Genomic DNA, 27,757 nt, shown 5'->3' with positions numbered 1-27,757 from the left:
TTGAGTGTTGTAACCAATAAATCATGAACTAATTTTATTTTGTACTTTTCAATGATAATCAAGCTTTCTTAAATAAAGTTTTTAGATTTAAAAAAAAAAAAAAACATTTATATTTTATTGGATCTTTTGGATTTACGCTTTCGTGCCAACACTTATTTGAATTTACCAAGCACCCTCAGAAGTTTCCCGACATGCTCAAGCGATACATTCATTCCTTTTATTATTTTATAACTGAGATCGAGGTAAAAGTATGTTATTTTTATTTATAGAAAATGTTAGGCAACAAAACTGTTTGCTGATAGTTGCTATGAGTTAAATAAAGGTAGAAAATAAGCAAACTATAAGAAACGGCGTAGGTAGCTGTTACAGAAAGTTCGATAAACAATCAAGCCAGCTGGTTGCCACAATGAGTTCTTATTAGTAGGCCTTCACACACGTAATCAAATTTATTGGTAGTCAGTTTTTTAAAAAATGCAAGGAGAGTCAGTGAAAATTAAAGAATAAAAAGAAACCAGGAGTCGCGGAGTCGGCATGTTTACGAACTACTCCGACTCCGACCCCTTTACCCCAAAATCAATCCGATTTCGACTCCACAGCCCTGGGGAGAATTATCATTTTACTGAACAAAACAGCGAATTTTACAGAAGGATAAAATACTTGTACAGATGTATTCAGTAAAAAAAATAGCATTATTGGTTAAAAAAAATGTAACATTGCCGTACTGTCTCTAAAGGCTGTCTCCCCAGTTTCGCCGACATTTCATTCTCTCCCCCCCCCCCCCCCGATTTTCAGTTTCAATCATACCTTTTGCTATATTAAAGGCGGAAGGAAATTTGAACTGTCGCCGAACTGTTGATAAACCCTCCTGTTTATCAACAGTCAGTTACAACATCACAGTTTTGCCTGTGATGAACTCACAGGCAAAAGTTGCCAAATAAATTATTTTTCTGGGCGTTCACATCAGGGAACACATGATAGCCCCTGCGAAATCTGTGTCATATTTGCAGGGATTTTATTTTACTCCATTCTGTAAAAATTATTGCAATGACATGTAACTTTTTGATAAACTCGCATCTTAATGAGTTGCAGATTCTTAAGTTTTTACTTTAGTTTTTCCCGACTTAAAAATGTGTTAAGATTTAACTATAATGTCAAACCAAAACAACTTTAGTCGTTAAGCCTTTGGTGGGTCAGTTACATTTAAGATCCACTTCGGTCACTAGTTTCTTTGCTTGAATTGTGGAATAATCAACATTTCATATTTAAAAATGCTTCCTTCTCATCAAAATGCTTACCGCTTCTCATGGGTGGATAGGTACAGACTATCATTAAAGGCGTGGGGGGAAGGCATGCTAAGAAAGGCTAACTCCCCCTCCATGAACGAAAATTTCTGAAATTGCTTGGGTGTGGTGTCAATAAAAAACACGAAACCAGTTAGAAATAAGGCACCTAATAGGGCATAAACGTTTCTAATTAATGTCATAAGCAATGAAAAGAAATTGTATTTCAAATATTTTTTAAAAATAATCAATGAATTGAAACGAATACTGACATCGTTTTCATTTTATTCACTAAGTGTTTGATCACATTGTGGGCGGATAATATTGTCGATGGTTTAGGGAGGAGTGGGTCATGACCCCTTTGACCCTCCCCTCGCATCCGTCCCTACGCGCTTGGTGTGATAAAAGATAATCATGAATTTTAATTGAATTGAGAATAAATTGGAAATTTCAGTCGAAATAGCGTTATAAGTTCTACCTGTTGTTGAGTCAGACAACATTTACCACAGAATTACGTTTCACTCATTTCTTTGCTTTAATCATCATTTCGTGATTTTAAATTCTTCTTCCTCACCCCTTGATCAGAGAGTTCATAACCCCTTGAGCGAATACCAGGTTCCATTATGAATAATAAGGAAACCATAAAAGACAGTAGTTGAGGAAATCTCGCCTTTTCCTGAAATTGATTGAAGGTCATATGCAAACGTGAGATAAATAAAACTAATATAAGAGGAAAACCTAATTTGCTCGGTGATAGTAATTGCAATTGACCTACCTTTTACTTTAGGTTCGGCATATTTTATTGAAAAACTAATGCAAGAAGAGTCACTAGGAGTACTTAGGTGTTTTTATCCGTGATTTATTTTTGAACAACTTACATTTTTGCTATTCTTATTTTTTAGAAATTAATAATTTTACCCTTTTATTAATACTAATTCGAAATTAATTTTATATTTTTTAGCTTTATCGGAAAATTGATTTTTTTTAGTTAGCCTGAAGCTTTTATGAATTTGAAAGTACTTCCGTGAAATTAAAGTAACTTAACTGCTGCAATGTTAACAGTTAATTAATGAAAAACATTATAGTAGCCAATTTAATCATTTGATAGCTATTGTAGGATGTTAAAAAAAATGACGAATTTTCCAAGGCTGTCTAATACATTAAAGGCTCCGACTATGAAATGAATATCTTCCTTTTTTATGACTGTCATCTTAACAAGCGGAGAATGAACGCTGACTTCCTAATTTAAATAAGCTGACTGACACGCAAGAATACACAAAAAAAAAAAAAAAAAAAAGTAGTATAAAAGAAAGGAAGGATATTAAATAGAGAAAGAATAGTAAGGAACGTTCATTTACAAAAAGCCTTCGAATATTTTAATAACGTTTGCTCTGTAATACCTTTTCTCAGTCAGAGCATACTATTTAAATTTTCTTAAATTTGGAATAAAACTCTATAACCTGAGAATAAAAAATTTGGAAGAATTTTTGAAATAATAATATTTAATGGGGTCGTTTCTAAAGTTTTAAAAGTTTTTTTTTTTTTCTGAAAAAAGCATGCTTAAAAACATAGGATCTGACCATTTTTAAAATAATTTATTTAAGTTTAATATTTTAAAAAAATTACTTAGACCGGGGCGCTTTCATTGTTTACACTTCTGTCGTGTGACATCACAAATGATGAAATGCCATTCAATGTTGCCATTCACAGAACAAAATATTTAATTCGCATCTGTACTCACGTGTATTGGCAACGATATGGTTGATAGCAAGCGTAGAGCGCAATTTTAATTCGCTGCTTGATTATCATAACGTGGAAACGTAGCAGAAAAATGCGCCTAATTGCATCATTTGTGACGTCATAAAGACCGCGCCTTGTTTGAAAAATCGGAAATTTTAAAAAATTAATTAAAAAATAACTGTTGGGAAAATGAAAGTATTTTCTGGGATTTTTTTTTTTTTTTTTTTTTGCTCATTCTATCCATTTCAATGACTAAAAGTAGTACTTTTGACTGAAGGAAACCACCCCATTATAATTCTATTGATTTCTAGAACTTCTACCAACCGGAAATAACTTCTTGTTGAACCAAACGACCAAAAAATGGAGTTAACTCTTTGGTGCAAACCCTTCCACTGCATTTAATTGATTGTAGAACTGAATGCTACTTTTTGCTAAGATTAATGTCAACAAAAAGGGACAGTTATTGCTTTTGACTTCCTTTTTCGGAAGCAAAAGAAGTATGCAATCACAAGCAAATTTTCACTCAAATTTATACACAAATTTTAATTTTATTCAACCCTGAATGAATGTTGAGCAATTTTTGAAACCGAAACATCCATTTTCACCATCCCCGAGCTATTTATCACGAGTTTTCTCGCAACGTCCTTATGTTTACGCAAGTACTCTTATGTACGTATTTATCTATCGCATATAACTCAAAAACCGCACGCCATAGGAAAGATTGCAATTTCATATATAGAATCTATTTGGGATCTACTTGTGCACCTCTCATTTTTGTGCATTTTCGAAAAGGGGTGTTTTACACACTTTTTTGAAGGCAAATCGGCATTAATTTCAATGTAGACTAGAGAAATGTCATAAGTTGGCTACCACTTGATGTCACCAAGCTTTTCGTCGCGAAGTTTTTGTCATCAACTTGGAGATGTACCGCCACGTTGGTGACAATCTATCACATTTTTTGTCATTTTGGAGATATTTATCAAGATTTTCATAGAATTGACGTTAAAATTTTCGAGATTTGAAGAATGAATCTGTGTAAAACGGTCTTTACAGCATCGGCTGTAAAGACCGTTTTACACAGATTCATTAGAGGTGTAAGTATTTTAAATCTTTTTTGTTCACTCAAGGTACTGTAAAAATACTCTAGATCTTCACGTACACGTTCCATATATAAGGGTTGCCCAAATGAAAAGGGGACAGACAAGTGCGATGACGTAGGATGAATAATTCGATTGCAGCGACACTGCACGAGTATATAAAGGGTGGTATGAAGCATGTATCTCAGATGCCGTTTGCCGTTCAGCGACGAAACCTGTTTGCAGTAGAGGAGATTGTATAAAAGAATAGTCGTGCTATCCAGGATACGTCCAGATCGGAACAACGCTCGGTAGTACGGTTTCTGGTTGCGGAAGTTGAGCGTAATGCGGAAATCTGTCGGCGAATGGTAGCAGTGTATGGCGACCACTGTTTAGTTTGTACAGCTATAAACAAGTGGTGTAACAGCTTTCGAGAAGGGCGGCAAACGACATCGAATCTGCTGAGAACAGGCCACGCAAACATTGCGATCAACAATGATTCCATTGCCTTCGCGTTAATGAAATGATCCGAGCTCATCGAAGGATTAAGACCAGTGAAATCAGTGACGAACTCAACCTGAGAAAAAGGAACGGTTCGCACTATCATCAACAAACATCTGCGATACAATACTCTAAACAAATAACCTAACAGGTACCCCAAACAAATTCTTTTGGAAAGTTTTGGAGCAACCTACGTATGGTCCGGACTTGTCACCCTGTGACTTCCACATCTTTGTGCCACTTAAGAGAGCATTACAAATTAAACGTTTCCATTCGGACGATGAAGTGAAGGAAGCTGTGCAGGACTTCCTCGGGAATCAGCGCCGATCATTCTACAGCACCTGCTGACGCAACGCTGGGACCTGTGTTTCAACGCTCATGGCAATTTCTCTTTAGATTTATATTAAAAGTATTATATTTATTCAACTTGTCCACTTTTTAATTGGGAAACCCTTATAGTTTTTGTTAAGGTAATTCCAGATCTTAGACCCTAACAAAAGCGTCCCTTTTTCTTTACATTTGAAAATGCCATTCTCTATGCTTAACATACTTATATTGGTGTAGTTGAAGTACCTAAAAAGTTAGACATTTAAGAAGTACTGCCACCAACGCGCTTCGGCCATCCCTAATATTATATATATATATATATATATATATATATATATATATATATATATATATATATATATATATATATATATATATATATATATATATATATATATATATATATATATATATAAATATATATATATATATATATACATATATAAATATATACACACACAATTTTGCAAGGATTGATGATAAGGGTAGCTATATTGAGCTAAAATTCATTTACAAAAATAGATACGAAACGTTTTCTCGCAAAACTTTTCAGAGCATATGGACCTATGTTCCGCACTTTCAGTTGCCAAAATCGTCAATCGTCTGAAAAGGTACAAGGTGTGGAAAACTTATATTCACCAGCTTCTGCGGGGGAACGTTAACCATTTTTTTACTGGAAACAATTCCCAAGATGCATCATCAACTGCCTACCTTGTCTGAACGAATTGCATTACTTGTCTTCACAGTTGCCGTTGTGCTCTATTTTGTGATGGCACTTCATTTCAAGAAAGCTTTTTCCCTTGCTACATAGAAAAAAGTCATTTGAGTTCTAAGCATTCGCCCATTCATCTTTCTTTACTGAAGTTGCCAAATATAGATGTTCACTGTGTCCCCTGAAAGAACGCTGAAATCATTTCGTTTTACGTTATCTTGACATCTCCAACAGTAAAACGTTTTCTTGAAATTTTCAATTTAGCACAGACACGCAGTCATAGGCAATTATGATTGTGTTTCTCTTCTTGTCGTACTGAATGACTAGTGGGAAACTGGAACATCTGGCAAAATTTCACAGCATAGGAGTATATAATCAACATCGCTGGCACAGCCAGAATTTATACCTTCTGGGAGGGGAGATCATAATAGTACTTAGAGGTCACTCCCGTATTAAGATGGGTAGAAAATGTCGAAACCAAAGGTTTGGGTTAGACGACCGCTTCTTCGCTGCGCCATTGATCAACATTAACACACCTAATTTCGAAAGAAACAAAAGTAGTTAAAAACATTTAACGTTATTGTATTTCATTAGTTAAGTGAGTTATGTTGCCTGACAATTTGGAAGATTTATTATTTTCTTTAAAGATAGAATATACCTTCTTTCACTAACCCCTCGAATAAAGCCATTTGTAGTGGCAACAAGATCTGTCCAAGTTAAAGACGTTGAGTTGGGAAAGGCCTCTGTAACCAGAATGAAAAGACATCAAAGGGTAAACAATTAAAAAAAAAAAAAAAAACGGTTTACAAGCAAATTTCTTGCATTAATACTGAAACATTTAACACGGAAAATGCCAATTGCAGGAAATAGAGCGGTCTAATTTTAATGATTAATTTCTGAGTATCACCAGCTTATTACTAGAAACATAATCTCATCCTCAAATAAGTTCTTTTTCTATCACGCATCCTCAATGGAAGGTATTAATGCATTACAAACAGACCGTATTCTGGAAATAAAAAGTGCATAAATTTTACTAAATAGTGTTTTATTTTCTTAATCAATGTTTATGAAATTCAAATAGGTTAAGCATTCACATGAAATACATTAATAATGTTAAACTTAGAAAAATTATGCAACATTTTTACTGTCTTGTGCTTCTTGTAATCCTTTGAATACGTCATTATGATTTTAACTCATATTTTAAAATCTTTTTTTTCTTTTAAATTTCTAGAATGTGTACAGGATTTAAACGATTTAAAATTTTAAGCAAAACAAAACAATTCAATCTGCATTATTATCGATAAAAAAGTACCATACTTTATTCTTGAAATACTGTAACCAAATTTAAAGCTCTAAATTAGCGGTCGCCAGTCGCCAACGGGCAACCATTTCCTTGGAAATGACTATCAAAAAAATAAGTCTTAGTCGCCAAAAGTGGTGACCATGTGTTTCCTTATTTGTGAAAAATCATATCGTATATCGCGCTAGGACAACACGCTTCTGTTTTTGAGATGTTCAGAGCATTAGTAGACTCCACCTTGGCAACTTAATTCGAAGGTTATTTATTTTTTGTTCTGAATATATTTTTCTTAAAAAAGGGCAACTTGAAGTCAAACGTGGCTGCTATTTTTTGTGACTTAGGTAGCTAGTGGCTACTATTCAGAATTTCTGGTCTAAATCTTCGAATCGAGCTTCTAATCGTCCTCCTTCGTTCCCTGGGCAGGTATTGCTCACTTTTTGAACAACTGATCTGAAAATTCAAAATTAAAACTTGTAAAGAACCTTCAAAATCTATTTAAAGCAAAATTAGAATGGTAAACATCAATTTAGATGGAAATAGAAAATAATATAAAAGCACCGCGCCTCTCCGTGAGTTAAATTGTATTTTGAAATTATCGTTTCTTATTCTGATCACACCCACTGCAGAATTGCATCATGCCACCCGCGGGATATTACAAATTGCTCAGTGGCAATAAGATACGCTTTGCAGAAGCCCAATTTGACTGCGCGGATCCAATTTCTGTTACTCTGTTATAACACTGGCTCACTGTCAATCAACTGCACAATCCACCCCTAATGACGTCTAAATAAAGTCGTTACAGCTGAGGAAACCGCCCGAATGCATATTGGGTTACGAACATGATTCACTAATGAGAGATATTTCTTTTAAAATATACCTTTGTTTCGATTCGTATTTCACCAGCAGAATTTTGTTGTGACAACTGGCAACAGACTGGTAATACTTTACTTTCATTTATTTGAAATAAAAAGTACTCAGTTTTAATAATCAGTTAAAAAAATATCCAACCTACCAACTTTATAATGTAAAACTTAGTGTATGCAAAGAAATCTCATTATAAGGAATAAATGTTGTTAAACCGAACATCACTTTCAAGCATCAGACGTTAGCGCAACAATGATGCCTTGAATTTTGTTCAACGAGTGAAATAAAAATTTCGAACTGTGGTCTTTTTATCGGTTTTTGTTCAACAAAATGTTTTACAGTTAGGAGGAAAAATCGTAATTGATGTTTTGAAATCAATTGACATATATAGCGAATGGAATAATGACTTTCATATTATAAACGATCTAAAATAGTTGTAAAAAATTGCAGTTCATTTCTTATTGCAGATTATGAAGACAAGCAATCAAGAATGTCCTCCTTTTGCCCTATGTTGTCCTTCTCGCTCCTCTCTTTTAACGCAGCAAAAATCCGAACCCAGAACAAATCCTTTACCATTTTACTTATTCGAACTGCACGGAGTCTTAATTATGGCCGCTGAACAATGCACTTCGCGGTTGAATTATAGTCATTTTCAACTGAAAGTACAGGAAAACAGCATCACTTTCAAAAGTAAGAAGGCCGGCTTCTCAATGAATTAACTACGTTCGGTTTAAGTGGCAGTGGTCTAGCAAAGATATTTCTCGCTAACATTTACTAATTTTTATGCCTCAGGCTTCTTTACAGATTAGCCCTTGGCCTTCATTTGCTCTTCAAAGAAGTCAGAGGCATGTCATGCGAAGCGTCAATCAGTCGTATTTTGGTAGCACGACGGTTTACCAACTCGAAAAATAGTTATCACCTTTGATACTAATAAGAGAAAAACCGCTTCACTGTAGTAGTTAAAATCATATCTCTATCTATAACACGATTTACTATTTTGATCTCAGAACCACAATTCAAATTGGCAAATGGATCAAACGACACCAAAAATATATAGGGTGTCCGAAAAGTACTTGACACATATTAAAAAATCATAGAAAAGTAACAAATTGTAGTATGAATATGCGGTTAGCGCCATAATACTTCGCAGGTTCAAGATTTTTTTTAATGGTACCGTAAAAAAAGAAAGAAAAAGTAATTATAAGTAATTTCTGTTGACGGCTCTATCGACACAAAAAGAAAAAAAAGTCATGTGAGGTGTTTAATCATCTTATTAAACAGAGTGCAATACCTTTCAATGCAAAGTTCAATGTGTGCACCGTATGTTGCTTGAACACGATACTCAAGTTCATCCCATATCCACAAGCGGAACACACCACACATTCAACTCCGCTAATGAAAGGTATTGCTTTCTGTTTAATAAAACGATTAAACACTTCACATTACGTTTGTTTTTCTTGCTGTGACGATTCAGCCGTCAATGTAAATTGTTTATTATTACTTTTTTTTTTCCTTTCTTTTTTCCCTTTTATTTTCTAATGTCATAAACAATGCTTGAACTTGTGAAGTATTATTTCGCAAACCGCCTATTCATTCGACAATCTGTTGCTTCTTTATGAATTTTTAAAACTTGTTAAGGACTTTTCGAACACCTTGTGTATTCTATGAATGTCAATACGTCTTTTTTCTGCTATCTTAATTTTTTTTTAAATATTTTGTGCCAGTGAAAAATTAGTAATTTTCATCAGGTAATTATGCATCAGGATTATCTATTCAGACATCCGCGAAAAGGAGTTAAGCAATGCTCCTGATTGCTTATAGTGCGGAAGTTCCATCACCTCTCTATTACGCCTACCGGAAATTCCGACTTCCAGCCCGGAAAACGGAAAAGAATTTTACTACACACAGGTCTACTCTTGGATTGCTCGGTCGTTAACGTTTCACTTTGTTTAACATACAGACGCAACAAAAAATCATAACTTTAGTTGATACATGTTGTGTATACTTTGCCATTATTTTGTATTAGCTATTTATGTATTTATTTATTTTGGAGAATGTGCGCATTATTTTTGTATAAAATAAATTTCTTTCATAACCTCTTTTTTAATCTTATTTCGGTTAAATTAAATTTAAATTGCTTTTTTCTTTTCTGTTTTCTTTTTATAAGAAAAACGTTGGTTTATTTTTTATGAGCTCAATCTACGTTACCCATATTAGACTTGAAAGCGTTAACCGTATGAAATACTTGAAGATGAACAAAATGAATGATCAACGAGAAGGGAAAGACATAAAGTAAAAAAACACGGTGCGCACGATATGTAGTAATAATAAAATGCTGCATTATAATAGTACTGAAAAGTAGAAACGGTGACAATGTATAAGAGTTAAGAAATGAAGATAGAGTTATGATTTGTACTCCATGATCAGATCTTTAATCTTTTTAAAGACATTTTTAAATACGGTTGCTTCGCCTTTTCTTTTATAACGTTTCAATTTGTGGCAACAGCCCCTCTTCCTGGTCTCTTTATTAACCCACAATACACGAACAGCTTCCATTTTCATAATATTTACTTTGTTACACTGCTCTGCAAGCTTCAATATTGAAACTAAGTTCTGGATTTTTAGGGATATCTTTTTATTTTCACTTTTATTTGGAAGATTCTCTCATACTTACTGTCGCGCTACCGTCGACGTTTTGTAGTTGCTTAAACATATCAAGAATCTTAGCCCTTTTTTTTTCTAATCAGAAACTTTTTTTCTCTTCCCATCTTCCCAAACTTTAGATGAATGTGCCACTAAGGTGCCAGTATATTTCAACAACTTTAATATTTAGAATGAAAAAAATAAATAAATGAAAGATGCTGCGTGGTTATTTGATGCACTAACAACGCGATGCGTAGACTAGTTAGGTGTGGGAACTTTCACTGTCAGTGATGCTTAAAGGGATGAAATAACATTCACGAAATCAATATTTATAGCCAATAACGAAGTCGATACTTCCTTCCCAAAAAAATCGTGTTGTGGACCAAAAATTCGCGTTAGCTCTAGAATTCATTTCTCGTGAAAATTTCTCGTTATAGCTATTTCGCGTAGGTTGAATCGCGTTGTAGCAGGAGTCGATTGTTCATAAAATTAATGTTATTTAACTTTATCTTATAAACGGGTCTCAGTGGAGCGTCGGTAAAATATTTGTATGTGTTCCATTTTCTTCAATATTTTCAAAACTTCTGATTTTCAGCACTTATCTTACACGGAATGGTAATTTACCTATTTTAACGCATAAATATTTGAATAAGATTCAAAGAATTACTTTAAATAATGTCAAATTTTCTTCTGAAACACTTCAAGAAAAAAAAAACTGCAGATGATCTAAGTTATGTAAATTTCATTTTACTTTAACTTTATTTCTGTTAATATCATTTTGCATTGATAAATTAATTCATCGAAATGAAGCTATTATTCTTTTGTATTTTTCTTTTTTTTACCTTTAAACTTTATTGATTTAAAATAAAGTTGAATTTCACTTATAAATCTCTCATACGCATCTGTTTTTGTCGCTCTATTGTACCTACGTATAATTGTGCATACATCGTCGCCTCAGAGCAACAGTAGGATATCTTACTGTTATTCCTGGGATTAGATGTCTTATTTTTGCTCTGAGGCGACGATATATTGAGTGTTAATATTGGAGCATATAGTTTTTAAGAGTATGTTAACATTGACGAAAATGCCGCCTCATTGTGATTATTTTAAAATTACGATGAGAAAATTCCATAAAAAGAGGGAAAACAAGCTGAACATGCTGGTAGAATTTTAGACCAACTCCTTACCAGGTACAAAGATCCTCCACCCAGGTACGGGACAGTTCAGAGGTGGTATTGATTAACTGTGGGATTGTAATGTAAACAGCTGCTATCGAAAATCTCTATCTTAGGTAAGAAATCTATTCAATGTATTTTCTCTATAAACTCGTCTAAATTGTAGTAAAATTTTCAAAAAGCAGTTTTTTTCTTTTTTCTTTTTTTCTTTTTTTTTTTTTTGAAAAAAAAAAAAAGAAACACTTTACCTCAACCCTTAAATCAGGGGCGGATACAGGGAAGGGTCATGTGGGTCTTGACCCCCCCCCCCCAAAAAAAAACGAGAGTTCGTTGGTAGGGAAGGAGGGGGAGGGTCATTCCGCAGCATGAACCCTCCCCCCCCCTTTAACATAGTAGTCTGAACCTGTCCCAATCTTAAATATTCATATCGATTTATGAAAATTGGATAACCCGAGTTTTCCTAGAAAGCTGATTAAATTTATTTTTTATGTATTTATTGTTTAACTAGTAAAGTTATCTTAGTGCTCAACGTTTGGGAAGTTCGTTCACTTAAGTAAAACAAAGACTCAAATAGTGTGAAATAGCTTGCCAGAGTCTTTTCCTTCATTTGTTCTCGTTAGCACATTTAACGAAGAATGACTCATTCCTTTGTTCCAGGAGTTAAGCATAATTTTTATACTATGCCCTGACATCCTTTGAGCAAGCAACCAGAGCTAATTGACATTGTTGAGTCTTGTCCTTTAAAAAGAAAACATAAAAATTAAAAGTAAACGAGTTTGTCTAGGGACAAAGATGAATATTAATGGTTGCATTCCTAAAAATACAAGTGACACCTTCTAAGATATCGTTGATATGCATTAAATATGATGTCGGAGAAAATGACGTTTCTTGACGTTAATTTTATGGAACAACTTAAAGGATATAAATTTTCTAATGTTCTGGTTACTGTCTTTCAAGATGATTCTTCAGCAGAAAATAACTTTATCAACTTTTTTAAAATTTTGCTATTTCAAATATAGCTTATTTTGTAAAATACATACTCCATTTGCTGGCACTCACCAAGTTAATGCATTTTGAGACAGTTCTAAAATACCATCCACTGGCAAGAATTTGTACGGACCTTTGGAATTACAGTTCTGGATAAATCTACAAGTTTTATAAAAACTTGATTTTTTCAAAAATGTATCAGTATATTTTAAATCTTCTTTAGAAAACGTTTAATCAATCTGTGAAGCAGAAATGCAGCCCATAACCGAAATGAATTCCAAAACCCAAAGACCCATCGAACAATGAATGGTGGGATCTTTCCCTGGCATCACAATAAGGGATAAGAAAATTTACTAAATCAAGCAAGTTAGTGTAATTTGGGGTAAAGAATTGAAGCATTTGAAATGGCGTAGAGAAATCACTCAGAAAGTTTTGGATTGTTAAAAATTTCCTAAAAATATTTTATACATAAAAATGAAACATAAGTCGCAGTTGTTATTTTCAAGATCGTTTCAATTTTCTTCAACATTAAATTATTTATTTATTTATTTACGAAGACCGAAAAATAAATTAGCTGACATAGCCGATAGAAACTTTTCCCCATTTTTGTTTTAAATCCTCTTATTTTTCAATCTTTGTTGGGGTTCTCTTCGCGACATATTTTTGGGGGGAAATTGAGTCTGTTTCGTAAATTTGTGAAAGTCTTGGGTTTTTTTTCTTTCTTTCTTTCTTTCTTTTCTTTTTAGAATTATTATCTCTTTCCGTTTTATCATTTTGACAAAAGAGCAGTCTAAAAAATTTCGATTACGTGCACATAGGAAGGATAGTCTTAAAACTAAAAGATCTCATCTTATAAACAAAAGTAAGAATTTTAAAAAACACATTAATTAAATAATAAAAGTTTACGTGTCGGTAACGGAATGAATGCAACGCAATTAAATTAAGTTAGAAAATAGCGAAGCAAATGATTTCTAAAGTAATATTAGAATCTGGTAAAATTTACTCACACACTTTGAGAATTTTTTTAAGTTAAAACATTTACTGATGGTTAAATATTATTCGTAATGCAAAATTGTTAAACAAGCGGTAAAACGTCATGTACAACTACTGAAAAATCAAGCATATTCTTAAGATGATATATTTCTAAGTCACATATAATTTTGCAGCACTTTCTACAACTAAACATCACATAGAAGGAAGTAAAAATCTTTTGTTTTCCATAAATCCGAAAACTAAGTGCTTTTTTCCCAAAGTTAAAAGAGACGGAAGAAATTCCACAAAATTGCAATAATAAAAATTACATGTTGCATTTAAATGTTTCTTTAAAAGTTTATTTTTAGAAAAAGTAATAAAAATGATATACACATGACGAGAAAATAAACCTGCCACAATTAACAAGCTGTTTATGCTTTGTAAATTTGAGTTTAAAATATTTCAGAAGATAATTGTTGTGAAAGTTTTCATCCTACGTCTTTTTTTGTTGCAAAATTAGACGCATCATTCATTTTGAAGGTCAAAAACGTTTTGAACTCGGCCTTACTTTCTTCGAATGTGTGGGAAAACAGCAACGAAGTGATTCTGCATACGCAAAGATTAAACTATTATTTTTTATTGAATAATTAGCACTCACCGCAAAATGATTTTTTTTTTTTGGAAAGGATAACAATGAATCAGTGAAATATTTCTCTGTGCTAATTGATTTTTTATGCTGGTAAGTTCGTTTGGTAACCGTCGGCAAAAATGGCAGTATATTCACTTTTGCAAAATGATTTTTAGAACACTGAATCAGTCAAACATTTCTCTACACTGATTGATTTTTGATGCTGGTAAGTTTGTTTAGTAACAGTCGGTGTACAAACAGTGACAGTTACTATGTTGCAATTGCGAGGGGCCCCATGACCATAGAGGCCCCGAAGGGGACATAAAAATGCACATAATAAATAATTTATATAATTTTATGGTAGTCAGAAGGGCCCACAAAAATGTATTGCGACGTACCCCAAACCTATTAATCTGTCACTATGTACGGCATATTTTTATTTTAAAAGAAAAGAAATCTTCACAAGGAAAAATGTTACAGGATATAAGTTACTAGTACAGAGTGCTAATCTATATATATAAAGGTGACGGTGTTTCTTTGTTTCTTTCTTTCTTTGTTTGTACCCAATGACCGACCCCATAGCACCTACAGCCCTGAAACTTGGCACAAAATTCGAACGTACCCCGGGGATCTGCACCTCGAAGCCCGATTTCTAAATTTCTAATTAGTTTTTCACAATTAAATAATTAACTTGAAATTTCCCGTTTTTTTCCAAATTAAGACGTAAAATATCCCCCCACCCCCAGCATTATATGTCGTTGGAAAGAACTTTCCTTTCCGAACAAGATGATGTTTGTTCAATTTCTCTCAATTAATTAGAACAGGGGATATAAGCGATTCTAATTGCGATCCTAAGAATTCTTGATTTGGTTATTGCACTGTTGTCATTTTTGTTAAATTCATTGTGCGAATGTTAATTGATTTTCTTTTTAATTTAAAAGTCGATTGACGAATTTGGCGATAAACAATGTAGTTGCGGGTTATTTGTTTATTTCGCAAAATATTTTAGATTTCAAAGGATTGCATGTAGGTTTTCAATAGATGTTCACTCATTTTAGTTAAAAAATATGAATACTGATTATTTGATATCAGACGGGGGTGGTGGTGGAGGTATTTTTTTTTTAATTCTAGAGTTTTTTTTTTTTTTTTTCCTTTTCTCAGACGATAGCTTTTCTATAGTTAAATATTTCATACGGGGTGCGGGATTTCCTTTTTGTCCTAAATGTACCGAGTTTTTTAATTGTGTTGTTTTTCTGCTGGGGAGTTGAATCCTTTTTCGTACGGGATACGGGATTTCCTTTTTGTCTTCGCTGTACCGTAATCTTTGCTTAATCGCAATTGCTTATCGGCCAGAGTTCGTTTCGCTCGCAATGGGGTGGATTTCTGCAGTGCGGTCTTCGCTGTATCTATTTTATGTTACATATTTGCGTACTTAATTTGGCGTAAAAACAGGGGGGAGGGGAGTGGATTTTTTTATTCAATGGACTTCCTTTAAATTCTTAGCACGGGCATCGCCGTGCGGATACAGCTAGTTAATTAATAAAACAAAGACAACGATATAAAAGTAGCTGACACACGTTTTGAGGAACAAACAAGGAACCTTTTTTTTTCTTTTAAATCTATAAATAAAGTTCTAGTCCTGAGGTCCGAAGAATCTCTAATTTCTCATACTGCTAAGCGTGCCACTTTATGCAGTGAAAATGTTTCTTTTTTTTTAAAAACCCTGAAACACTTGTGTGCAATATCTTTGCAATAATTTATTTTAAGTTAGATTTTTTTCTTCTTTTTAAATATTTCAGTACTAAAATATAGTAGTACTGAAAGTACTAAAATATAGTAAAGTGAAGCACCATCTTTCACAGCACAGAAAATTTGCAATTTTTGGGGGAAACATGCAACCAAATGTTTTTCAATTTACTTATTTATTTCTATTATTCTCGCAGCTATTTCGATGAGTAAGTAGAGCCAAATATAACACCAAAACAACATCCGGATCGCGGAAGCGCGATCCTCTTCAGCGGTCAACAGAATCTAAGTAAGTTCACGCAGAGTTGCTATTGTTCACGTTGCCATAACTTTTTTGAATGTAAACTCACTTCTTGGGATTGTCTATTGCCAAAATTTGTTTATTTTTCTGCTGTGTGGTTTCCCTGTTAAAGTGCTATTTAGTTGTTTTGTCTAAGACATTTTGTGACATCATCGAAAATATCCACTTAGGCTGTCAAATCTTTGAAAGGTTTCGTACTTTATTTTAGGCGGGAGATGAAATACGATTAAATTTTTCTGACATCAGTGCTATAAAATGAATATATTTGAGCGCAACAGTTTTTACTGGATATTAAAAAAAAAAAAATCACAGACATAACAATGAGTGACATAAATATGAAATGGCGGCTGCCATATTGTTCAGGTCAGTTTAAAAAATAAAAATTCGGTTTAAATTTACATTTACCTTGCATTGAGATTTGTGAATAGCGCGCAGAGCATAAGTGCCATTGAACAATGTGCAAAGATAGAATGCACCAGGTATGTCGATGAAATACAAGGTTTATTCAAAAGAATAATCAGATGAAATTTTCTCTTGCAAAAAAATTAATTAGAACGTACACATCCAAATTATAAAATCGAAATTTTCCAATTGCATAATTGGACCCCCTTCTTTCAACAGCTTACGCATGTAACGAAAGCAATCATTTTAATAAAAAACGCCGAAACGTAAAATTTACCTACACATCATATCGAGCTTTTTTCAATCACGCATCTATTTTCTTACTTATAGTAAAACGGTAATAATATGGGTGAATCAGAAACATTCTTTTTATACTGAATTATTGTTTCAAAATACATATATATTTATTTATTTATTTCCTCTATTTATTTTATTTTATTTATCTTTTTATTTTTAATTTTTATTTTTATTTATTTATTTTTATTTTATTTTATTATTTTTTTGCCTTAACTATCATCAATTCCACTGTCAACAAGCAAAATTATTTTTTCATGTAGTAAAATTTCAGCTTTTCTTTTTTCATCGTCCGCCATTGCAGGGAGCATGTTCCTTATCTCTAAGTAATTTATTTTTGTTGTTTAACATTTCCATATCACACACACACCCCAAAAGGAAAATAAAGTAGAAGAAGAAGAAATAACAAGCATTCATATTGATTTATTTAGCAGGCCATTTTCACCCCCGCAAAAGAAGCCAAGTTGGACACTCCAATTCAAAACGAGGAAGCTGTCGTGTGGTAGCCACACATTGAGGTTAGTGGGTCTCTGGAATAGAGTAGTTAATACTTTAAAAGGTAGAATGTGATACCTGGTCCAAGAACGGTGGAAAACGCTGAGAGAATATCAAATACCAAGGCAAAACGCAGTGGTAATTTTTAGTTTGTATATCGTTATATCGTCCACGTTCAGGTAAAAATCAGAAACTCGAGTTTCGGACAGTGTCAGTTTAAACTTTCAAATCGGTATGAAAAATAGCAAAAACCATTTAAAAGACTCCCAACTCTTACAGTAAGTGAACTCAAGTAAATTGTTCATCGTGTAATTGGTTTACATCATGAAATAACAAACTGTTAAGTAAAGATTCATCAATAGTTTTTTTTTTTGTGTGTGTGTGTGTGTGTGAACTTAATGACTTTCAGAACGGTCGGCGATATGGTATGCTAAATAGAACTGTGCTGCATTCTGAACAGAAATATAACAGTTTAAAAAAATTTATGGCATTAAAGTATCACACACATGTACTAAAATGCAAGATAAAGAAAAGAGAAATTTTAATGTGTTATTTTAGTTATGTCTCCCAGTGTTTATAACTTGCTAAATATAAGCTTGAAATTTTTCTTAATCTAGAAAATCATTCAGTTGTGTGTGTGTGTGTGTGTGTTTTCACTTTTCAAGCATTCAATTTTTATATTTTAAAGTGAAGTTAACTTGTGCGTAAGGGCGGAAGAATCAAGCCCAAAGCTTTGGTTGAAAAATATACTGTAAAGTGGGGCTACTTGAGCCTCCAGGGGGCTACTTGAACCCAAGAGAAAAAAGTGTTTAAAATCCGTCATGGTCCTATGTAACTCAATGTATAGACTTAAAAAACTTTCTCCATGACCGGTAGCAGTACTAGGTAAAGGCTGGAGCATGAAACAAAGTTTCTGCTATTACAAGCCTTTTCTGCTTGAAGTTATGATTGCAGGTTGTCTAAACAACTGCTTTTTGTGTCTGCAAACTTTCAAGTGTAAGTTCATGGAAACATCTGATATCACCAAGATCAAGATAGTTTTATGTGTGCATTCTATTTCTCAATAAAATAACAGTGTTTTAAGGTTAGAGCTACATAATTAACACAGCAACTAATATAAGTTATTAAAAGTGCACTGGTTGCCTTAAAATGGGGCTACTTGAACTCAGCGTTCAAACAGCCCCAAACTACATTTCATCACTAAATTAAGTTAAGTAAGGTTTGTAATCTTTTAAAATAAAGAGGTTAGTTACTATTTATACCCGTTTTTTGCAGATCTGGGGATAAAAAGGGTCCGAAAGTAAAAGAGAACCCCTTGAAGTAGGAAATAATGCGGATTATTAAGAGGAAAATTGCAATTGTGTCCAGATTCAACTAATTCTGGAGAAATGTCTTAGAGAGAGGCATCAGCCCATTTGATTTAAGTATATCAACTCTAAAAAGGAAATTAAAAGATCGTTCACAAAACAAGCCTGGGCATCCTGTAGTATTTAGTAGCTAGGAAGAGCAGGTATTAAACAATATCAGAGAAAACAAATCCAACCAAGCCATTAAATTGAGGGGTTTTCATTTTTTCTAATGTTTAAGTAATGAGTATTTCAATTAGTTTTAGCTGTACTTAGATTATGTTTCTATTTGTGAAATTATGTTTGCCTAAAAATATGTTTTTATTTATAAGTTAATTTTATATTAATTTATATAAATAATTTGCTCCCTAGATTTCACGCTTTCAATTTATGTTTCAAACTCATTGGTCCTTCTTGATACCACCACCTGTTTTACAGCTTTTTCTAGCGGATTTGCTGAATGGGACCAAGTAGCCCCAGGGCGGGGCTACTTGAACCCAATTTTTAAAAATAGAAAAAAAAGTAAACATAAAGATTTAAAATTGCTGTTTAAAAAAGGCTTTAGGTGGTAGCAGAACGTCTGAAAAGTGATAAAAACAAGGTTATCAGTTCACATTATGGGTTTAACAAAGCATTCAGTGTAAAATTTGCAAAAAGTATGAAATTTCGGGTTCAAGTAGCCCCACTTTACGGTACCGATTTTCATGTGCCTCAAGTTTAAAACTAAAAAAAAGAGCTGACAAACAAAAAAATAAATACACTCTGAAATTAATTTTAGCAATTACAATATATTTTTGATGAGAAAGGAAGGAAAAAAAGTTTATAAAAGTATATTTTTATTTTTTAAAGGAATTTTCATTTATTTATTTTTTAATTCTCTTGTTTTTCGAAAATGATAACATCTTGTATTTAAAGGTGTTAAATTTCACTTTTAGAATTCATAGAAGTTTGACATTCATTAATTCTGTCACTGTAAGTACATAAAAGCCAAATCTTAACCAAAGTAGAAGTTAGCGCTTTATTTTCAAATTTTTTGAACCATGGAGAAGTTTTAAAATGTACAATCGAGTATAGAGAACAAAATTTCATTCCATTGCCGCATGATTGTTTTAATCAATACAATGGCTATGGTTATGATATTAAACTTAAGTTACATAGTTCCGCTGTCCCTAAATGGAAAATCTGTACTATTCAGATGCTTTATGAGACTACACACTTGAAGTTTTCAAGACATATTTGAAGCTAAAAAAAAATACGAAAGAAAGAGAATTGAATAATATTTTTTAAAATTATGTGAAGATTCTGATAAGCTGACGGGCCAACATCAAAGGTTCATGACATGCACTTTAGTATGTTTGCTATTTCAACATATGGTAAAGCAGATGAGAAACTTTGAAAGCCTGCACATCTATTTATATCAAAGTTGGTAGTGGAAGAAACCGAAAAAGTAACTGGAAAAGAAAAGTCCGCAAAAAACGAGTGTCCGATGGTATACCCTTATTAAACGAAACTTTTTCTACTCAAGAGAATCCGTCGTTATTAGTTGTTAGTAAAGACTCGTTCTAAGGCTTGTCGCAGAAAGTTTTGTAAGCTATGATAATGAATAACAGAAACAATTTGATTAATAAGACAATTTCTTTGTGGATAATTAAGAATGTATCACTCATTTGGAAGAAAAATGCCACAATACGAAGAATTGAAATTTTACAGGAGAAAAATTTGAAGTTTAACTCTTCAAGAAATTTGCGTAAGAAAAGTAAATTTGTTGTGCTCTCCAATAGTTAATATTAGAACACTGAATCTGTAATTATTTTCCAAAGAAAATAATGTCATTTGAAGCCCTTTCAGCGAAAAAAAAATAATAATAAAAATTTCGTATTGCGGCACTCTTCTGCCAAACGAGCGATATACTTATTTTATATGAAAAAAAGTCTGATTTTATTAAACATTTTAGAGAAAATAGTCGCACTTTTTGATCGATGGTACGATCAATTGTACGATGGTACAATCGGCGTCGTTTAGGATGATAGGATTTCTTATTAACCAATTCAGCTTTTTTTTTTTTTTTTTTGAGAATTCCACTGTAATCTGGTCTAATCTTAATTAAAACATTGTGATTACGACGGAAAAAATATAAGAATGACTAGTGAAAAATCATGTTAAAATTAGCTAACAGTTAAAATTAAGGTTAACAAAATTCAATGATATAATATACAACTTGTAGTCGTACGGCGTAAGAAAGACCTAAAAATTTCCTTGTCAAATGCTTTATAGTATAGTATGTGTTTGAGGGAAAAGCAGGAATTATAAAATAACTAATCACTTTTTACGTATTTACATATTTATTTAATGTCTTTCATTTATTTTGTATTTTTTATTTGAAAAGATTACCCTTGCGAAATTTTGGAATGCATGAAAGAAACATTATGAGATAAAATTTTAGACTGAAATTTTCATACATGTGGTTTGGAGCTACGAAGAACTCTTTTTAGTATGGTTAAAAATTGAACGACGTAACCAAAATTGTACGCTAATTACGTTACAAAACAAAGTTGTTTTGTTGTAAAATTAAAAATCTGTAAACTAGTGTTACTGCTTTTCTTCATAGCTCGATTTCCCCGCACTAAAAAGAATTTCTCTAACTCTGAAATAATGAAATTTACACTGCAGTTTTACGTGTTATAAAGAGACCTTTCTGTTTATTAACTTTTGTCTTCTTTTATTCACTGCTTACTTTTATAAATTCAATGGTCACATTCAAAGCAAAATTTCATTTAGTTCCATTTATTTATAATCCATCTAAGCTGAAGGAACGCTCCTCACGCAAATGTTTATTTTCAAAGAATAAAAAGCATCTGAAATATAGTTTTTAAAACTCGCTTCACAAAAAATCGTTAGTTTCTATGACTTTGAACTTATTTCAATTTGTAAACAACCCTCATTTAAAAGAGAAATTTTTTAGCTATGAGACTTTTCTTAATTGTCGCAGACTGTTTTAGAGCATTTTCAATTTGAGAAGTACTTTATAAAGTACTTCTCAAATTGAATAAAAATAAAATATATTCTTAAATTCTATAAAAATGCTATGAAAATAATCAGCCGAACGTTAAAATTGTATGAATAAAAAAACCATGTTAGTGCAAAAAGTAATAAAAAATAAACAATTTGGTTAATTTTTGATTCATTGTTCTGGTTATCAAAACCTGTAGTAAGTACCTATCCGATGTGAACAACAATCCATTGTTCATGAACAAAGAAAGAAACGTTTTACTCGGCGAATGAACTTAAATTAGGTGTAATAGCTGTAATAATGAAAGAACATTAAGTAAAAGTTACTTTATTATCATGCACGCAAATTTTAATTCGAGGCACATATTCTTATTTTTTGATAAAAGACAGGCAATTTTTTTACATAAATCAATAAAAATTTCTTGGGAGTGTTTGTAACAAAGAAATAGAAAATAAATGAGAAATATGAGAAAATAAAATTGAGACTTAAAGAGAGAAACACAAAGAGAAAAAGGTATATTGAGGAGAAGTTCGAATCTAGGCATTGTAGAGTTCAAGAGATAAGCTTCCTTCGACGACGAAACTAAATTACATAAGCAGAAATGAAAAAGCAAAAAAAAAAAAAGTTTTTTTGTTCAATATTTGTTTTTTATCTTTTGATTATTTTTTCAATCGATACTGCAAACCTTTTCCATGTTATGGTCAACATCTTAGTAAAGAATTTTTATAACATGAAATGTGGACTGTTATAAGAATAAAAATAAAATATACTACAAATGTGCAAAACGATGAATTTGGTAATTTTTAGTCTTCATTGAATCTGTTCCGAATTTCTTCATAAAAATGCTAACTCATTGCATAACTTGTTACGAATGCTATAGAACTAAGTGCCATTGTCAGATTTTTAAAATATCATATTTTTCTGAAAATTCTTAGTCAAAATTACTTTTGACGTAATGTAAGCTATAAATTTTAAAAAGTCTCTATAAACAAAATTGATGCACTCAGTATTAATTCGATATTTAGCGTAAGAAAATCTCAAAGACATCATCCATAACTTGCAAAAATAAACACCAATGTTAATTTATGTCAAAATCTCGGGAATCATATTTTATACCCTGGTATTCTTTAACATAATATTTATGTGCTTTGCATAAAAAATAACAATCTAAGCTATCTATTAACGATATAAGCTATATATATCAGAAATGTAACAATTAAAATCGAAGCATTGTTTTACTTCTCTAAATTTAAAACGGTCTTTAAAAATTTCAGTACAAACTATTATTAGCAGGAGTATAACAGTCCGTTTCCAGGTTCACTTATATACAACTAGTGGTACCAGCACGGCTTTACCCGTAATAGAAAATTTAAAAGGTCTTTTGGTTCGCCTGTATATTTACAAATAATGTGTGGTGAATTTTCTCTCCATTAGGCTTGTACCCATGTTACGGTTCCAAGTTATGATAATTTCGTATCTCACCAATTGGCTAGTGCCCATGTTATGGTTCCTCGTTATGATAATTTCGTAATTTACTCGTCCATCTTATGATATTTTTGTTCTTAAAATTGGAATAGAAAAAGAACCACATCGAATTTTCGAAAAATCGCTTCGAGGTGCACACCCCCATGCTACAAACTAACATTGTGCCAAATTTCATGAAAATCGGCCGAACGGTCTAGGCGTTATGCGCGTTACAGAGATAATGACAGACAGAGAGAGAGAGATCCGGACAGAAAGACTTTCAGCTTTATTATTAGTAAAGAAAGATAAAGATGAATTGATTATGTTTTTTAATGGCACGAGCACGATTTTTACAAAAAATATAATCTACTTTACAAATAACTGTCGACAGTAATAATTAACAGAGGAGGGAGATGGGTGGAGGCTATGTATAAGGAAAATTTTTCCATCTCATTTATACATATTCTAATCTTAATTTATCTTATAACACGGTATATTTTTGATGAATATAAGAAAAAAAAAATGACTCTATTTTAATTTAATATCAGTTATTTTCATCCTTTGTGTGTGAGAGAGAGAAAGAGAGAGAGATAAAATTTCATAGATATTCTAATCTTAATTTATCTTTTAACACGGTGTAATCTAAAATGATAAAAGGAAATATTTAATTTTATTTATTTAATATCAGTTAACTTTATCCTTTTCGTGTGTCTGAGAGTGTGTAATGGAGAGAGAGAGAGTTTAAAGTTAAGATGAAAAACACTGGCTACCAACTATTTGAGTTGTTATTAAGCTGTTTTTACAAATCCCTCCAAACGAGAGAAAAAAAATCCATAAATTACTCGAGGCCGTAACCAGAGTTTTGTTTCGGAGAGGGTTTTGCCAAACTCCTTTGATGAGAAATCTTTATGATGAACAAAAAGCATTATTTAGAATAGTTTTGAAAAATTTCGGACGCAGTTTGAACCCTAAAAACCTCCCCCTTGTATACGGCCCTGAAATTACTTATTATATAGCTCGGTTACTTCATTAATCCAGAGCTAATAAGGGTTTCTCGTTTGAAATGTTCTACTTTAAAGCGAATCTCTTGTCAATACGAATACATAAGTTGATCTTGTTAGATACTTGATTATGTCTTAACAAAATGTTGTTGATCTTGAATGCTTTCAGTTATGAGAATTGATTGTTAATTTCAGAGAGAAATATTCATTTTCCATCGAATAAAAAAAGTATATACAGCAAAAATATAATTTTTGGAAACTGCTATAGAAAGGGATAGGATTTTCATTGCTCCATAACGTTGCATGCAAAAGAATCAACAAGAAATTTTTGTCTGATCATCAGGGCAATATAAAATAATCACGAAACAGTAAAACCTGTCTACTACGATACTGTTGGGATCTAAAAAAAATATCGTAATAGACAAGTTATCGTTATAGAAAGTTTGATTATTCATGCTGACATTTTGCTGGGGCCAAAAAAATATATATTGTTCTAGACAGGTTATCGTTATAGACAGTACCGTTACACACAGGTTTCACTGTACATGGAAAAGCAAACATTACTCCAGAATTTAATATTGAACTTACCCCCGACGAGCCCACTGGTGATGCCCTCGCCAAAACAATCGCGGCAACCGCCACCGTCCATATCCGCGTAGCGATTCTCGCTTTCCGGTGCAGCCCCGGCTCTGCGATCCTCATGCTTGGGGCGCCGCCGCCGCCCCAGAAGGCTTACGGGGCGGCCGCCATCCACAATCCCCGGAAATGTCACTTCTCCGGTGCTGTAATTCTCCGTCTCGTGTTTTGTTTTCCCACTTCGCACTCGGAGTTTTCCTTTCACCGCGTGTAGTTGTAGAGCATATGTTGTCGTTACGCTCGCCGTGGGTCGTCTGCGTGGTAGAGGGAAAGATTTGGGTGGAAGAACGATTCGAAAATAATATAAGAATGAAAACAAGAGGAAAAGAGGAGGCGCGCGGAGCGGCGTTTGTTGATTGGGTAAAAGAGGGGGAGGGGGGTGAGCGCGGGCAAGGGGTTTCCTTCGCAGCTCGTAACAACACCGGGAATTTTTTTCTCAATACTTTTGTCATGCTTTCAGAAGGGGCTTTATTTGAAGGAGAGCCAAAACCACAACTTTTTTGGGGTCCATTTTGAGTGAAGTAATTTGTTTAATGGAATCGTTGAGACGAGGAATGAAATTTATGAGTTTTCTTACACCCATTCATTTACTCAAATATGAGAAGTAAGCATTTTTTGAAACGTCCGGAAAGGAGCACTGCCCTATCGAGAATTCATCTGCTTTTTAATTAATTCCTTTTTTTTTTTTAATCAGACCAAGATGTGATTTTTTCCCCCATATTACAACAAAATAACTTTACTCGTACGTACGACCATAACTGTACAGTACAGTATTTTCTTTTGGAATAAGAATGTCGTACGTCAGCAGGCAATGGAACTTGTTCTGTCTGAGAATGAAGGTGAAGTTCTTAGATAATTTTAACTAGTAAAATAAAGTTGCTTTTTCTTTAAAGCAGATTTATCTGCATAGAATGGTGTATAGGAGCAATACCACAAAAAATATTATCAAAATATTTGAAAACTGTTTTTGTTGAATTATTAATGAACATATGACAACAGTGGCGCACACAAGGGGGTCCAGAACCCTCCCATCACCCTTTAGTTTTTTCTATTATTATTCTTATTAGTATTATTGATTACAATCCTATGCATACAGTACGTAAAAGAATTCCAAGCAAAGGTAACAATAATTTCAGATTTAATGAATGAAAAAATGAAATTTATTTTCCCCTCCAAATTCGAACTGAATGTGAACATAAATTGTTCTATAAAGATGATTTTGCTTCGTTGCTTTTATTTTTAATTATGAGGAAAGCAAATCCATGTATTCGTTTGTTTCTGGTATTTTAATTAAGTATTTGTTGATAATACATTTATTTTATTAACTAATGGAAGTAATTATTCAATATCTCTTAGAAGCGTTTTCTATTCCAGAGATTGATAAAATCAAAAAAATATGTTTGTGTGCGTGTTGGAGTATGATATGAGAATGGTGGACTAATCCTGCCCCCCCCCCTTGAAAAATTCCTATGTGCGCCACTATATTACATTAAACAAAAAATGAGGAAACTTCAAAAGTTTAATCTTTATCTTTTCTTTATCTTCTTAACTAATAATAAAGCTGAATGTCCCTCTGTCCGGATCTCTGTGACGCGCATAGCGCCTAGACCGTTCGACCGATTTTCATGAAATTTGGCACAAAGTTAGTTTGTACCATGGGGGTGTGCACCTCGAAGCAATTTTTCGAAAATTCGATGTGGTTCTTTTTCTATTCCAATTTTAAGAACAAAATTCTCATAAAATGGACGAGTAAATTACGAAATCATCATAACGTGGAACCGTAACATGGTTACAAGCCAATTGGCGAGAAAATTCACCATACATTATTTGTAAATATACAGACGAATCAAAAGACCTTTTAATTTTCTATTACGGGCAAAGCCGTGCGGGAACCACTAGTGGATAAATAAAAGAGAAAACAACAATAGAAGTTGGTAAGCATAGGACATACTTCTTTTACTACGTGTTGAATATTTATTTATATATTTAAATTAAGAATTTACATTCATAATTACATTTCACAAATTGTAGAATTGTTTTAAATCTTCCAACAATAAACGAAAGCATTTTTTTTTCGATTTAGAAGAATATAGGATTCTTATATAAATTTTAAGATGTCGTTTTAAAGATTTACAATTCTCATTAAAAACCTTTTGGACAATATTACCATGAAAGAGATAAGAGAAAACTCTAGTTTATTCACCAAATACTTAGCTATAATGATAATGATGTCCCAACTTTTCACATTTTGCACAAGTTACTTTAAAATAGAAGTAAAAAGAACTAATTAAAAAAAAAAGAACTTAATGTTCCACCAATCATTACCCCTAATTTTTTTTTAATATTATGACTGATAAATAACACTAAAGTGTCCAGTTCATCAAAGTCAAATTTCTGGCTTCCAATAAAAATTATTCTATATTCTTTGTTAAAATTTCACATTTTAGCAGTTTTCTAACAAAACACATTTTAATAAAATTCAATTGTTTTCGTTTGGTACGCATAGTTAATAATACTCAAAAAGGGATGCGTGGATTGAAAAGAGTTAAAAAATCGTACTGAGGAGGGAGTAAAAAAACATTCAAAATTATTGCACCCCTAATTTGTGAATCGGTTCAAAAAAGACTTTTACTGAGATTCATTTTATAAACAACTGTAATTTTAAGTTTAACTCTAGGAGAATCTCCTTAATTAAGACCCACTGACAGCAGACTAAGCATCTCATTTGATCGCGAAAATCGTCAACACAGTGCTAAGATGGCGGAAGAAACTTTATTTTTATCTGCATTGAAATTAACATCGATGTACCAAAATAGAACTTGTTGAGACTTCTTTTGGAACAACGGAACACAACCGG

At 32.7% G+C, this 27,757-nt stretch overlaps 1 protein-coding gene across 1 annotated transcript in view; it reads right to left on the bottom strand.

Moving 5' to 3' along the window:
• Positions 1–25,173, bottom strand: part of LOC129235214 (matrix metalloproteinase-2-like) — an 88,884-nt gene extending 63,711 nt beyond the window's left edge. Inside the window, exon 1 of the mRNA XM_054868919.1 lies at positions 24,853–25,173. Coding sequence (XP_054724894.1) covers positions 24,853–24,966 — 114 coding nt within the window. The 5' untranslated portion in view covers positions 24,967–25,173. The remainder of the gene's footprint in view (positions 1–24,852) is intronic.
• Between the last annotated feature and the right edge of the window lie 2,584 nt (positions 25,174–27,757).

The sequence above is a fragment of the Uloborus diversus genome, chromosome 2 (genome assembly GCF_026930045.1).
Source record: "Uloborus diversus isolate 005 chromosome 2, Udiv.v.3.1, whole genome shotgun sequence".
NCBI classification, from domain to species: domain Eukaryota; kingdom Metazoa; phylum Arthropoda; class Arachnida; order Araneae; family Uloboridae; genus Uloborus; species Uloborus diversus.
Note: the sequence above shows the minus strand (reverse complement) of the source record. Positions and strands in the feature narration are given on the sequence as shown.